The sequence below is a fragment of the Mobula hypostoma genome, chromosome 27 (assembly GCF_963921235.1).
Source record: "Mobula hypostoma chromosome 27, sMobHyp1.1, whole genome shotgun sequence".
Classification (NCBI taxonomy): Eukaryota; Metazoa; Chordata; class Chondrichthyes; order Myliobatiformes; family Myliobatidae; genus Mobula; species Mobula hypostoma.
In genome coordinates, this window is record NC_086123.1 from 10,349,345 (window position 1) to 10,364,118 (window position 14,774).

Here is a 14,774-nt window from a genome sequence, read left to right on the forward strand (position 1 = left end):
AGCAGTCAAATACGTTGTCTTTACCCCAAGAAAGACTACCATGACCGTGAAGCCTTGCACAGGCACCAGTGCATCCATTTTTTTCTACAAATCGTTTTTGGCGATTCTGTTCGGTGGGGGGGGGGAGGTGTTGTTAGTCACGACTGGATATTCAAGATTCAAAAAACTTTATTATCATTCTAACCATACATCAGCTCTGCAGGACAGAATGAGACAACGTTTCTCAGGAGCAGTGCAATCATAACATAACAAATGCAACACTAAATAATAAACGTAACCATAAATAGTAGAACACAACAGCCACATGTCAGTTAAAATCAAGTTATAAGTGTCCAGTGCAAGTTAAAAGTGTCCAAAGCAGAGTCTGGTAGAGCGGCTATTTAGCAGTCTGACTGCCAGTGGGAGGAAGCTGTTTAGCAGCTTTGTGGTTTTAGTTTTGATGCTCCTGTAACATTTGCCTGATGGCAGAAGAACAAACAATTCATGGAGAGGGTGTGAGGGGTCTTTAATGATGTACCGTGTCTTCTGGAGGCATCGACTCTGAAAGAGGTCTTGGACAGAAGGTAGGGAGACCCCAATAACTTTCTCTGCTCCCCTAACCACCCTCTGCAAGGCATTTTTGTCGACAGCACTGCAGCTGGAATACCAGGTTGTCATAGTCATACTTTATTGATCCCGGGGGAAATTGGTTTTCGTTACAGTTGCACCATAAATAATTAAATAGTAATATGTAAATTATGCCAGGAAATAAGTCCAGGACCAGCCTATTGGCTGATGCTAAAGGTCAGCACACCTCAACCACGCCTCTGTAGAATGTAGTTAAGATGTTAGTGGGGAATGATGCTTGTTTAAGCTTCCTCAGAAAGTGCAATTTCTGCTGGGCCCGTTTCACAATCCCAGTGGTGTTCCTGGACCAGGTGAAATTGTCCGAGATCTGCACCCCAAGGAACTTGATGTTTTCCACTCTCTCCACTGTGGAGCCGTTGATGCTGAGGGGTGTGTGCTCAGGCTGAAACCATCTGAAATCGACGATCATCTCCTTGGTTTTGGTGACATTAAGCATCAAGTTGTTATCACTGCACCAGCTCTCTAGGTGTTTGACCTCCTCCCTGTACATTGTTTCATCATTTTTGCTGATAAGCCCCACCACTGTGGTATCATCAGCAAATTTAATGATCAGATTCTCCTTGAATCTGGCTGCACAGTCATGTGTTAGCAGTGTAAACAGCAATGGGCTAAGCACACAGCCTTGTGGGGATCCAGTGCTCAGTGTGATGGAGTCAGAGATGTTCCTGCCAACACAGACTGACTGTGGTCTCTCTGTTAAGAAATCCAGAATCCAGCGACACATGGCAATGTTAAGGCCAAGCGACAGTTTCTCCACTAGTCTCTGCGGGATGATGGTATTGAACGCTGAACTGAAATCAATGTACAGGATTCTGGCATAAGTGTCTTTGTTGTCCAAGTGAGAGAGAACTGTGTGCTGTGTGGTGGATATTGCATCCTCTGTAGAGCGATTTGGACGATAAGCAAACTGTAGAGGATCCAGCAATGAGGAGAGGCTGGCTGTGATATGAGGCTTGACAAGCCGTTCAAAACATTTCATCACTATGGGGGTCAGGGCAATGGGACGGTAATCATTCAGACAGGCTACAACTGATTTCTTTGCTACAGGGATGATTGTGGAGATTTTGAAGCATCTGGGGACATTGGCTTGTCTAAGGGAGATGTTGAAAATGTCCATCAGGACATTTGCTAATACATCAGCACATTCCTTGAGTACACGTCCAGGGATGTTGTCGGGACCTCCCGCTTTTTGTGGGTTGACCCTGGTAAGGGTCCTCTGTGTTTGTTCTGGATCAAGGATTGGAGCCAGCTGGTCAGATGGTAAAAATATAGGTGATAAGTGGCTAATTCTTGATTACCTGACTGGCAGACCACAGTACATGTGCTTGCAACACTGTGTGTCCGACAGAGTGATCAGCAGCACTGGAGCTCCACAGGGGACTGTCTTGTCTCCCTTTCTCTTCCCCATTTACACCTTGGACTTCAACAGAGTCTTGTCATCTTCAGAAGTTTTTGGATGACTCTGCCATAGTTGGATGCATCAGCAAGGGAGATGAGGCTGAGTACAGGGCTACAGTAGGAAACTTTGTCATATGGTGTGAGCAGAATTATCTGCAGCTTAATGTGAAAAAGTCTAAGGAGCTGGTGGTAGACCTGAGGAGAGCTAAGGTACCGGTGACCCCTGTTTCCATCCAGGGGATCAGTGTGGACATGGTGGAGGATTACAAATACCTGGGGATACGAATTGACAATAAACTGGGCTGGTCAAAGAACACTGAGGCTGTCTACAAGAAGGGACAGAGCTGTCTCTATTTCCTGAGGAGACTGAGGTCCTTTAACATCTGCCGGACGATGCTAGGATGTTCTACGAGTCTGTGGTGGCCAGTGCTATCATGTTTGCTGTTGTGTGCTGGGGCAGCAGGCTGAGGGTAGCAGACACCAACAGAATCAACACACTTATTCGTAAGGCCAGTGACGTTGTGGGGATGGAACTGGACTCTCTCACGGTGGTGTCTGAAAAGAGGATGCTGTCTAAGTTACATGCCATCTTGGTCAATGTCTCCCATCCACTACATAATATACTGGTTGGGCACAGGAGTACATTCAGCCAGAGACTCATTCCACCGAGATGCAACACAGAGCGTCATAGGAAGTCATTCCTGCCTGTGGCCATCAAACTTTACAACGCCTCCCTTGGAGGGTCAGACACCCTGAGCCAATAGGCTGGTCCTGGACTTATTTCATAATTTACTGGCATAATTTACATATTACTATTTAACTATTTATGGTTCTGTTACTATTTATTATTCATGGTGCAACTGTAACGAAAACCAATTTCCCCCGGGATCAATAAAGTATGACTATGACTAATACACTCAATTTTGTTTCTAAAAGGGTTTATCTAACGAACTTAATATTAAACACACAGCGCATATTTTCCTTGCATGAATATAGTGATAAGTCAATTATCAGGGGAGGACAGGGGAGCTTGAAGTAAGTGTTGAATGAACTTTCAGTAGAAATGGTAGAGGCAGGTTCGATATTATCATTTAAAGAAAAATTGGACAGCTATATGAACAGGAAAGGAATGGAGGGTTATGGGCTGAGTGCAGGTGGGTGGGACTAGGTGAGAGTAAGAGTTTGGCACGGACTAGAAGGGCCGAGATGGCCTGTTTCCGTGCTGTAATTGTTATATGGTCATATAAGTAAGTCAATAGTATCATAACATTTTAAGTTACGTTTGGATATTAAACACACAGCGCACATTTTCCCTGTATGAACATATAAAATCATTTCAACACACCAATATCGCTGAATCAGTGGGAGCCCTAAGCTGAATACTTGTTCCCTGCAACAAGACGGTGCCATCGAAGGGTGATGGGAGACAGCGATACTCGAAGGGGGTTCCTTATGTCCAGTCTATTCCGCAATTTAGTTTTCGTTGCATTCATTGAAGAGATATGTTGGAAATGGAAGCAACGTTTCCGGTGCTTTCGTGGCTATCTCAGGATATTCAGCCTTGACTTTAATCCAGAATGCCGGCAGAGATGTTATGTCAAACAGACTTTTCAGCCTGCCGTCATTTGCAAGCTCGAGGAGTTGATCTTCTTCCCTTGCTAACATGGATGACGCGCAGGTAATGACCTCGCGTGCGTACAAGCTCCACAGTGGGCGTGACAGGGAATGAGGAAAGGTGCAGCTGACTCGTATGGCCAAATCATATCGTTTCCTCCCGGCCTGGTAGCACATGCTTTGCGGCCCAGTACCGGTCCACGGCCCGGTGGTTGAGGGCCGCTGGTTTAGGGGAATGGGCAAAGGAAATACAATGTTGGAAAGTGTATGGTCATGCACTTTGGTGAAAGAAATAAATGGGCAGGCTATCATTTAGATGGGGAGAGAATTCAAAATGAGAGTTGCAAAGGGACTTGGGAGTCCTTGTGCAGGATACCTTAAAGGTTAACCTGCAGGTTGAGTGGGTTGTGAAGAAGGCAAACGCAATGTTGGCATTCATTTCTAGAGGTATAGACCATAAGAGCAGGGATGTGATGTTGAGGCTCTATAAGGCACTCGTGAGACCACACTTGGAGTATTGTGTGCAGTTTTGGGCTCCTTATTTAGAAAGGATATACTGACATTGGAGAGGGTTCAGAGAAGATTCATGAGAATGATTCCAGGAATGAAAGGGTTACTGTATGAGAAATGTCTGGCAGCTTTTGGGCTGTATTCCCTGGAGTTCAGGAGAATGAGGGGGATGTCATAGAAACATTCTGAATGTTAAAAGGCCTAAACAGATTAGATATGGCAAAGTTATTTCCCATGGTAGGGGAGTCCAGGCCAAGAGGGTACAACTTCAGGATTGAAGGACGTCCATTTAGTACAGAGTTGTGGAGAAATTACTTTAGTCAGAGGGTGGTAAATCTGTTGAATTTGTTGCCAAGAGTGGCTGTGGAGGCCAAGTCATTGGGTGCATTTAAGGCAGAGATAGGTTCTTGATTTTCCAGGTCATCAAAGGGTATGGGGAGAAGGCAGGGGAGTGGGGATGACTGGAAGAATTGGATCAGCCCATGATTGAACAGCAGAGCAGACGATGGGCTCCTATATCTTGTGGTCTTATGGACTGTGGAACAAAACTTTAGAAAACAAGAGTTTGAAACCTAGTAAAAGCTCTTTGTCTGCCAAACAAGTCAAAAGTCGTGTCATTACTTTTTGTGCAAAGTTCTCCAGTTCATTTGGCAGTAATCTTAATACAAAAAGTAGGTACTATTTTAGTAAATCATTCTCAAGAATTAGTTCCCAATGTTAATGTGAAAACAAATGGGTCAAAAGCAAAGTATTTATGAATGCTAGAAATTTAGAAAGATAGAAAATGATGGTCAGGTACCTTCTGAAGGGAAGCTGCAGCAAATTTCTACAAATGCATTCTAACTGGTTATAATACCGTCTAGTATGGAGGGACCATTGCTGCACAGGATCAGAAAAAACTGCAGTGGGTTTTCAACCCAGCCAGTTCCATTATGGGCACCAATCTCCACAGGATTAGGAATGTGTCCTCAAAAGGAAGGCATCTGTCAGTACATGTCCTCTTCAATACCACAATTAGGGAGGAGGTATACGAGGCTGAAGACAGACTCAAGGTTTTAGGAACAGCTTCTTTCCTTCTGCCATCAGATTTCTGAATGGTCACTACTTCACAATTTGCTCCCTTTTTGCTCTACTACTTATATTTGTTTATGTTTGTACATCTATAAAATAAATTTTCTGCATTTATTACTCAATAATATCTGATCATCTAAGTCACAATAATAGAAAACACAATCTACCACTAATAACACAGAAACAATCGTGGTACTTCTCATCAATACTGAGTACACCACTTGAACATTCACAGTCTGAGTTCAATAAAGTACGAGTGGTGATGGATAAGTTCATGGCCTAAGGTAGGAGTCAATTTTAGAAAACCTAGCACATTTATTTTTCAATATAGTCCCCTCCTACATTTACACACTTAGTCCAGCAGTCGTGGAGCTTACGGATCTTGGACCTCCAGAAAGTGTCCACAGCAGGGGTGATTGATACGTTTGTGGCCTAAGGTAGACCGAGGTGAGTTATACAGCTGTCGTTACATGCACGACAGCTCTTTGATTAAATAACTCATCTCCTTCTATCTTAGGCCACAAACTTATCAATCACCCCTGATGAGTTATTAACTTCAAACTTTCTGTATAGCCACTCAGAGTTGACCTGCATATGCATATAACGACAGCTGTATAACTCACCTCCGTCTACCTTAGGCCACGAACTTATCAATCACCCCTTGTATGTGACCCTCTGAGGTACTGCCTTTTACAAAAGCTATTTTGAATCAGGTGCTCCGATCAATGAGATGAGATTGGAGGTGTGAATTGTAGAGGTGCTGTGCCCTGCCTTACATTTTTTAAAAAAGAGGCACATAATGTCAGGTTACTGACAGAGCCTGCTCTTCTCAAGAAAGAGCTGTTTATGTTCACCATACCATACCTCGATTAAAAACAACTTTCAGAGGATCTTAGAAGAAGAATTGTAGAGATGTGTGAAGCTTGAAAAGGCTACAAAAGCATTTCTAAAGACTTGTGTGATCATCAGTCCACAGTAAGAGATATTGTCTTCAAATGGAGGAAATTCAGTACTGTTGCTACTCTCCATAGGAGTGGGCATCCTGCAAAGCTGACAACAAGAGCACAAGTGCCATGCTGAAGGAGGTGAAAAAAGACCAAAGGGTTAACAGCAGAAGACCTGCAGAAATCTCTTGAATTTGCTAAAGTCTCTTCATGTGTCCACTTTAAGAAGATCACTGAGCAAGATTGGTGTATCTGGAAGGACACCATAGAATAAAACCACTGCTCTTGAACAAGAACATTACTGCATGTCTCAAGTTTGCAAAGACAACCTAGATGTTCTACAGCACTTCTGGGGACAATGTTCTGTGGACAGATGAGACAAAAGTTGAACTTTTTAGCAGAAATACACACCTCTGCATTTTGAGGAAAAAGGGCACTACACATCAACACCAAAACCTCATCCCAATTGTGAAGTGCAGTGGAAGGAGCATCATGGTTTGAGCTTCAGTGCCTGGACAGCTTGCAATTGTTGAGGAAACAATGAATTCAAAATTGTATCAAGACATTTTATAGGAGAATGTCATGGTAGTGGTCCTTTACCTGAAGCTTAATAGAAGTTGGATGATGCAACAAAATAATGATCTGAAACATGAGAAAATCAACAGAATGGTTTAAAACGAAAATTTGTTTTAGAATGGCCAGGTCAGGGCTGTTCATGCAAGATATCCCAGAAATATTGATGAACATTACAGTTTTATATGGAGGAATAGTCTAAAATTCCTACTTGCTGTTGTGCAAGTCTGATCAGCAGCTGCAAGAAATGTTTGGTGGAGATAATTGCTGCTAAAGGAGTTTCTACCAGTTATTAAATACAAGGGTGCACATACTTTTTCCAGCCTGGACTGTGAGTGATTAAACGATGTGTTCAATAAAGACATGAAAATTACGATTGTGTGTTTTTTATTTAAGCAGATTATTTGTGTTTTATTCTGTGTGTGTGTGTGTGTATATGAAGGGATGTGTGTGTGTATATGAAGGGATGTGTGTGTGTATATGAAGGGATGTGTGTGTGTATATGAAGGGATGTGTGTGTGTATATGAAGGGATGTGTGTGTGTATATGAAGGGATGTGTGTGTACATATGTACACATAGTGGATTCCGGTAAAGTGGTACACAATAGGATCAGTACATTTTGGCCGAATTAAGTCACTGTTCCTGTTAGCTGAAGTTTCATGGAAGTAGTTTAAGGGAAAAACAACAGTTTAACTGAATAACGAATTAGAACTCTACCAATATTACTACAGTACCATAAAACTGTATTGGTTCCTAATAGTTATTGATGGAGGAATTCATATAGTGTATACTGCCAGTTCTGTTGATCGACAATAAATGAACATTAATCAATACAGACACCTAGTGCAGGTAATTGCCTACCTTGTTGAATGAAGTAATGTCAAAAATCACTTTTTTTTCAATGTCAGTTGGCCCAAATGAATAGCATAATGCAAGCATATATAACTGACACTATTTAAAAACAATTTCCTCTAAGCATGGTGTTGTTTTTAAACAGCCAGACAAATGCACATGTCTAAAACTAGTTGGAAACTGTTCAGTAGCTGTTTCCTGCCCCAATTAAGTGGCATAGTATCCTAAATAAATGAAAGGAATCCCTTTTTTTGGCTATTTTCTCAATTAGTTTTGTTTTTTAAGAATTGTCCTAGATAAGCTACTGCTCCAATTAACCAGAAGGTTTATAAAATTATGAGGCATAGATGGGTAGATGGTCAAAATCTTTTTTTTTCCCAGGGTAGAAATGTCAAGTACTAAATGATGGGGCATTCAAAGTGGGAAGGGGGAGATGTGCAGGGCAGATTTTTTTTGCATGGAATAGTGGATGGCTAGACCAAGTTGCTGGAAAAGTGGTGGAAGCATAATCAATGGTGACATTTTAAGGGGATTTTAGTTGAACAATGTGCAAAGCTATGGAGGGATTTGAAAATGAGAATTTAAGTTTAGAGCACAGGTGGGGGAGTATGGTTTCCAGATGAAAATGATTTCAAGGTATGATCCATGTAGCTGGATGTAGCTCAATTTTTAACAATTTTAGAATAAGGGTGCTCAGGTGCTGAGTGGAATCCTGAAGTCTTGGTTGGGGATGGGGAGGTGTATAAAGTTGTATAAAGTTCAGCAGTGATCAAAATGAAACTAAGACCCTAGCCTGTGTCATTAATATGTTATGAGAAATGGTTCCGTGGTTGAAAGTATGGGGTTTAAGGATTGTGCAAGTAATTTGCAAAAGAACTAGCAGAATAAAAATCTTATCTTTCAGTCAGGAAGTGAATGAGAAAATATTGCTGGGATATGTAGAATGAGTCAAGGAATTGAACTATAGATGATGAAGATTTGGGCTAGATAGTCATTTCACTTGCAGTATTACTAATTTTGATCATTTCACAATTTATTTGTGGAATCCTTTGTACATTAGTCATCTATTGCATTCAACCTATGATTGTGTGAACTTCAAATGAATTAAAATGCTTTGTGTAGATTTATTTGGCACATTTTTAAACATTTTTTATTCCTGACTTTTGATGAGATAATATGCACTTAGTTGAATGAATGTAATGTATTTTTACCTCAGCTGAGTGTTGTGGCTCAAGGTGGAAAGTGCTGGAACCAGCAGGAACAGAAGTAATATTTTTGGGTTCGGCACCCTTCAGAGCTTTTCTGTTTCCATAGTTGTTTCCTGACATGAATTTCCAGTATTTTCTCATTAGATTTCTGTCATCTGCATATTTTTGATTTTCAATGTCTACAGTACATTTAATTAAAATTTAAGTTGCATTTCATTCTTTCATGACATTTTTTCTTGCATTTCAGTGGTAGATGCGGGTCTCTGGGAAAATGGACTCACATACGAATGCAGAACACTGCTCTTTAAGGCCATTCATAATTTATTAGAAAGGTAAGTCACATGGATGCTTTAAAATTTTATATTTTTAAAAAACATGCATGGTATTGTTTATGATCTATTATATGTGAATTTATATTTAGTTTACAGAATTGTATTCAGAACAATTCAGAGGGATGTTAGGTCTGTTTAGTTTTTAACAACTGCACTTTGTTATACTTTGCAAGGTAAAAAGTTTTTATTAAAACAGCCAGACTACTTGAAAATACTTCTTTTCAAGCCATATGTATATAATTTGGGTTCAGGTAATAAGGTGTAGAATTCTTCCAGCAATTAACAAACTCTTTTAATTCTATCAGTTGATCTTTCTGATATCTTCAACGTCAACAAAATTCAAATCTTGTTCAAGTAGCTATAGGTAGTTTTAAAACATTTTAAGTAATGCTAAACTCTGTCACCAGATTAGTAGGCCTGAATCTCAGCCTGTTACTTTTCTTGCAATGTGAGGGCTTTGACCAGAAATTAGGATGCTGTTGCATTTGTTGGCGCTGGCTATCAGATGCATGTCCTTCATAATAGATCAAGGCCCATTATTAGTCACAGCATAAATTAGATTACTTTCCATTACAGTTCAAAGCTTCCAATCTTGAATTGATTATATTTTAGTAATCTAAATAGTCTGGAATAATGGTGAATGCTTCAATCCTTTGGGGAGAAAAAGCAGTTACAGGACATATTTTAAAACTTTAGAACTTTGTATTTGGCCAGTAGAAGACCTTTTCAGTTGTAGTTATGGATGGTAGGTAAAGAAACTTGTATCCCATCTGTATAATCACTTGAAATTTTTTTGCTTGTATAACTTCGGTTACATATCAGAATTTTTTTCTGCCCTATCCCCAATAATGTTATCTCAGCCAATATTGTAGATAATTGTTCCTTTAAAATAACATTATTACACTTTTGTTAAACAAGTTTGAAACTTGCCAACAGACATGTTTGTATCTTAACGGTTTGGTGTTTGGGATAATGGGAACTTTTAAAGTACAAAATATCCAGAAGTTTTGTGCATTTTTTCCTTAGCTCAGGGTGCCACCTTTTATGTCTGAATCTGTGCATGGTGCTAAGTGGGGCTTTGGTGTGAGCAATAAATCTCATGCAGCAGAAACTGGATCTAGCTGTTTTGGTCTCTCTTGCTATTGGGTCAAGACCAAGCTATATAACATACCAAGTCTGTGGTAGTTATCCAGTGTTAAAAGAAGCAAAAGGCATTTTAACTCCAAATCCAGAACCTAGAACATTGGGTTTCTCGTGGATTGTTTGCTCAGCAACTCTCAAGTGGCCATCTCCTGCCCGTGGTAGCAGTGCCAATGTCAATGTCAGACAAAGTGGTGGCTGCATCTTCTTCAGTGACAAACTGGAAGGGAAATAGAATCTTCACAGTGAACTTTTAATGAATTAATGAAAGCATTTTGTCCCTTAAGTCATCAGTGCACAAATCCGAACCCTGGAACTTAAGGATGTTGCCAAAGAAGATTTGTAATTTGATATTGAAAAAAAAAATCATTGTCTGGTTTCAAAAGGAGGGAAATTAATATCCCAGGTGACTTTAGTACTATTGTAAGGAAAAATGTAACCCTTTGGCAAGGCATCTTTGGCTAAGGATTAGGAAGGATGTGGTCCTCCCCAGTAAAAGGCTTGGAGCGTGATCTTTCTATAACCTACAGACTGCTTTGTAAACATGAGAGATAGCAAATGTTGGAAATCTAGATCAACACACACACAATGCTGGAGGAACTCAATGGGTCAGGCAGCATTGATGGCAGAAAATGAATAGTTGATGTTTCAGGCAGAGAGCCTTGGTCAGGACTGCTGAGGAGTCCTGATCAAAGGTCTTGGTCTGAAATGTTGACTATTCATTTTCCTCCATGGATATTGCCCATCGTGCTGAGTTCCTCCAGCATTTTGTGTGTTCACCATGCTTTGTAAGCAGGATAAGTATGCAAGGGCCTGGCACCGATGAGGCTACAACATTATTAGAACAAGGGAATGCAAAGATGTCCATATCACTTGTGCAGTGATGCGTACCCATAATTGTTGAACTGATCACTGCCAAGTTTGTTCTGTTATCTCAACCAATTAAACCAAACTGTCAGCATTAACTGAAAGTCAATGTTAAAATGTTCAAAGCCTCCAAGGAAGTAGTTCCTCAGTGTCGCGGGCAATCTGTTGCCAAGCCAATTGGATTTAGTGTCCCCAGCATGTGCTTTCCTGAAGTCAGCTATATTAATACCTGTGTAGAAGATTAATGGTTATACAGCATGGAAATGAGTTATTCAACCTGCCAAGTTTGTGTTAAACATCAAGTGCCCACTGACAACTGATCCCATTTTATTCTCCCCACTTTCCTATCAGCCTCTCAATTTCAACCTTTCGTCTATAAAATAAGGACAATTTACAGTGACCATATTACCAATCTCGATATTGTTGGGTTGTGGGAGGAAACCAGAGACCCTTGAGGAATTAATATTTGATATTTAAAATTTTGGTTACGAGATTTGGATGTATCCTTAAACCCTCATTGGGTCAATCTTGAATCTAATTCATTACAAGGGTTTTCCTTGGGTTCGGTTTTAGGAACTTCACTTCCTTTTACTTCTTTTAAATCGTATAAACAAATGAATAACCCAATAGTTAAGCATACTTTAAGCATATGGTTTCAATTCTGAAGATTTTTTGGGTTTAATCCATTTATTCTAGCAAGTCCCATTATATCAAATTTTCTGTTTCAACCTTCCACGATGGATCAAGCTTACTTTGATTGGAAAACCAAAGGTATAATATCTTTTCGTGATTTATTTTTGGATAATTGTTTTATGTCTTTTGATCAACTCTCTAATAAATATAACTTACCCAGATCTCACTTTTTTAGATATCTACAGATTAGAAACTTCTTAATTACTGTCTCCCCTAATTTTCCACACCCATATCCAATGGACACTTTGGAAAAAATTTTAGATTTAAATCTCTCTCAGAAAAGTGTAGTAGCAATTATATATAATATAATTATGAATTTATGTCCTGATGCTTCTAATAAAATTAAAGCTGACTGGGAAAGAGAACTTGAGATCAATATACTGACTGAAAAATGGGAAAAGATTCTTCAGTTGGTGAATTCATCCTCTGTATGTGCTAAACATAGGTTGATACAGTTTAAAGTAGTGCACAGGGCTCACATGTCCAAAGATAAACTATCTCATTATTATTCTTATATTAATCCAATATGTGACAGATGTCACTCCGAGATAGCTTCTTTAACCCACATGTTTTGGTCATGTCCTTTGTTGGAGAAATATTGGAAAGATATTTTTGATATTATTTCAACGGTCCTAAATATAGACTTACAACCTCATCCAATTACTGCTATCTTTGGACTACCAATGATAGATTTAAATAATTTAACCTCTTCATCACGTAGGATTTCTTACTTTAATGGCTAGAAGGTCCATTTTGTTGAATTGGAAAGAGATTAACCCTCCTAATGTATTTCATTAGTTTTCACAAACGATGGTGTGTTTGAATTTGGAGAAAATTAGAAGTGTGGTTTATGACCCTTCCATTAAGTTTGAAAAAACTTGGAGGCCATTCATTCAGCATTTTCATTTGATGTAATTTGATCATTTCCAAACTTGTTTTATCTCTCTGTACTGTTGTTGGAGGGGAATGGAGTCATCGACACTAAGGTTTTCTTCTTTTCCATTTTTAAGTCGTTAGTTTTGCCCAAGTCTTTTAGTTTAGTTGATTAATTCTGCTTTTCTTTGGGGATAGGGTCTGTTTTTTTTTTGTTTTGTTTTTTTTCTTTTTCATGGTTTTTTTTTCCCAGTTTTTTTTTGCTTTGTATTATCCGTTGTTAGTTCTAAATGATTGGGAGCCTTGTTAATTTATACTATTTGGTTTTGTAATTACTTTTTTAAGTGAAACAATATATCTCCTACTATTTGTATTATTGCTATGTTTTGTTTCTATATTTTGAAATTAATAAAAAGATTGAAAAAGAAAGAAAGGAAATGCATGGCCACAAGGAAATATGTAGACCCAATGCAGAGTGCTGAATGTCAAAGTCAAACATGGGACATTGGAGATGTGAGGCAGAAATGCGACTACCTGTGCCACTATGGTGAAGCTTTAAGGTGTTCCTGGGTTTGAGAGCTCATCTATTCCTCAGTCTGATGGCAGAGGTCATCAGAAAATACTTGATGTTACAAACAGATGGAGAGTGGTGGAAAGAACTCAAGGTCCAAAGATCCACTGACAATAATTATTCGTGGAGCTTTCCATGCTGTTAAAGACATCTACAGTCCAAAGACCAAAGTCCTATACCACAGGAAATGCAACCTTGTTGAATTTCTAATGCTTTGTGTCCAAGAGCTTCAGTCATGAATTTGCAAACTCACCTTCCACATCTGGGAAGAAGAGTAGAAATAAATGTATGTCAGGTACAGTAATCGTGCCCATTATCAAAATAGACAACAAATCTGTCTGTGATTTCCCTTCACTGAAGGTTATTGCCATATTATGCTTCTAAACTACCTCTTCCCATTCATCATAAAGCTCCAACTCTAATCAGAACATGGATTCTGTTCAAGAAATACAATGTACATCTTTGTGACATGATAACTCCAGAAGTGCAGGGAGCAGCACAATACATAGCCAATCAGGACTTCAGTAAGCTCTTAACTGTAACTGTGAGGAACTGTAGAACACCCCTCGAATTCAGTCTCCATCCTGTGTTTAGTTTATAATGCTGTACAAGCCATGATCTTAGTCATCGGGTGTATTATAGAGCCAATTATAGTGAAGACAATGCATCATTTTCCTGACACAGTCAACACTGTCAAAACCTCATGTATGCCATGATGTTTACAAACCTTGCACCAGAGTTTTCAAACAGACACTGTGTAGTTTTTTCAGTGGAACAAATTCAAGCATGTTCAGCCTCTGAAAATTTCAGTATGCCCCTGTACTCTGAGCACTGTCAGCCCAATTATTGCTAAAAGTGGAAATGCATTTTGAGTATTTTGAGAATCTTGTGCACACCAAAGTGGTGTAACAGAAAGAGTATGCCACTTTACCAACTACTCACCTGCCCAGTCAGGCACTTGCTGTGGGAAAGTCGGTAGTTCTCATGCTGGCTTCATCAGTCACCTTGGATTCAACAAATCCAGCACGGAAGCAGTGTACCTTTATTTTTGAAGGACTGATGAGGAAATGATAAATGACTGAAGCAAGAAGTTGAGTATTAAAACATTAAAGTGAGTAACACACAAAATGCTGAAGGAACTCAGCAGGTCAGGCAGCATTGATGGAAGGAAATAAAACAGTTGACACTTCGGGCTGAGCCTATTCATTGGGACCAGTCGAAGGGTCTCAGCTCAAAACATCAACTGTTTATTCCTCTTTATAGATTCTGTCTGACCTGTTAAGTTCCTCCAGCATTTTGTGTGTTACTGGATTTCTGGCATCTGCAGAATCTCTTGTTTATAAAGGTGTTGTACTCTAATGTGGCCATATTGATGTATATTTATCGGTGTAGTGCATAAATTATCATCTAGCAGTTACACTGATAGTAAATTTTGGGTCACTTGTACCCTTTGACTCAAAGTTATGTATTTCTTGTCATGCAACCATATTATAGTAATCT

The 14,774-nt window shown here is 39.5% G+C and overlaps 1 protein-coding gene across 2 annotated transcripts in view; it reads left to right on the top strand.

Moving 5' to 3' along the window:
• The window catches only part of LOC134338564 (mediator of RNA polymerase II transcription subunit 13-like), a 179,354-nt gene that overhangs the window by 84,185 nt on the left and 80,395 nt on the right, over positions 1 to 14,774 (top strand). For both annotated transcript variants that reach the window (XM_063034480.1, XM_063034481.1), the window contains exon 3: positions 9,046 to 9,130. In XM_063034480.1, coding sequence (XP_062890550.1) covers positions 9,046 to 9,130 — 85 coding nt within the window. The remainder of the gene's footprint in view (positions 1 to 9,045; positions 9,131 to 14,774) is intronic.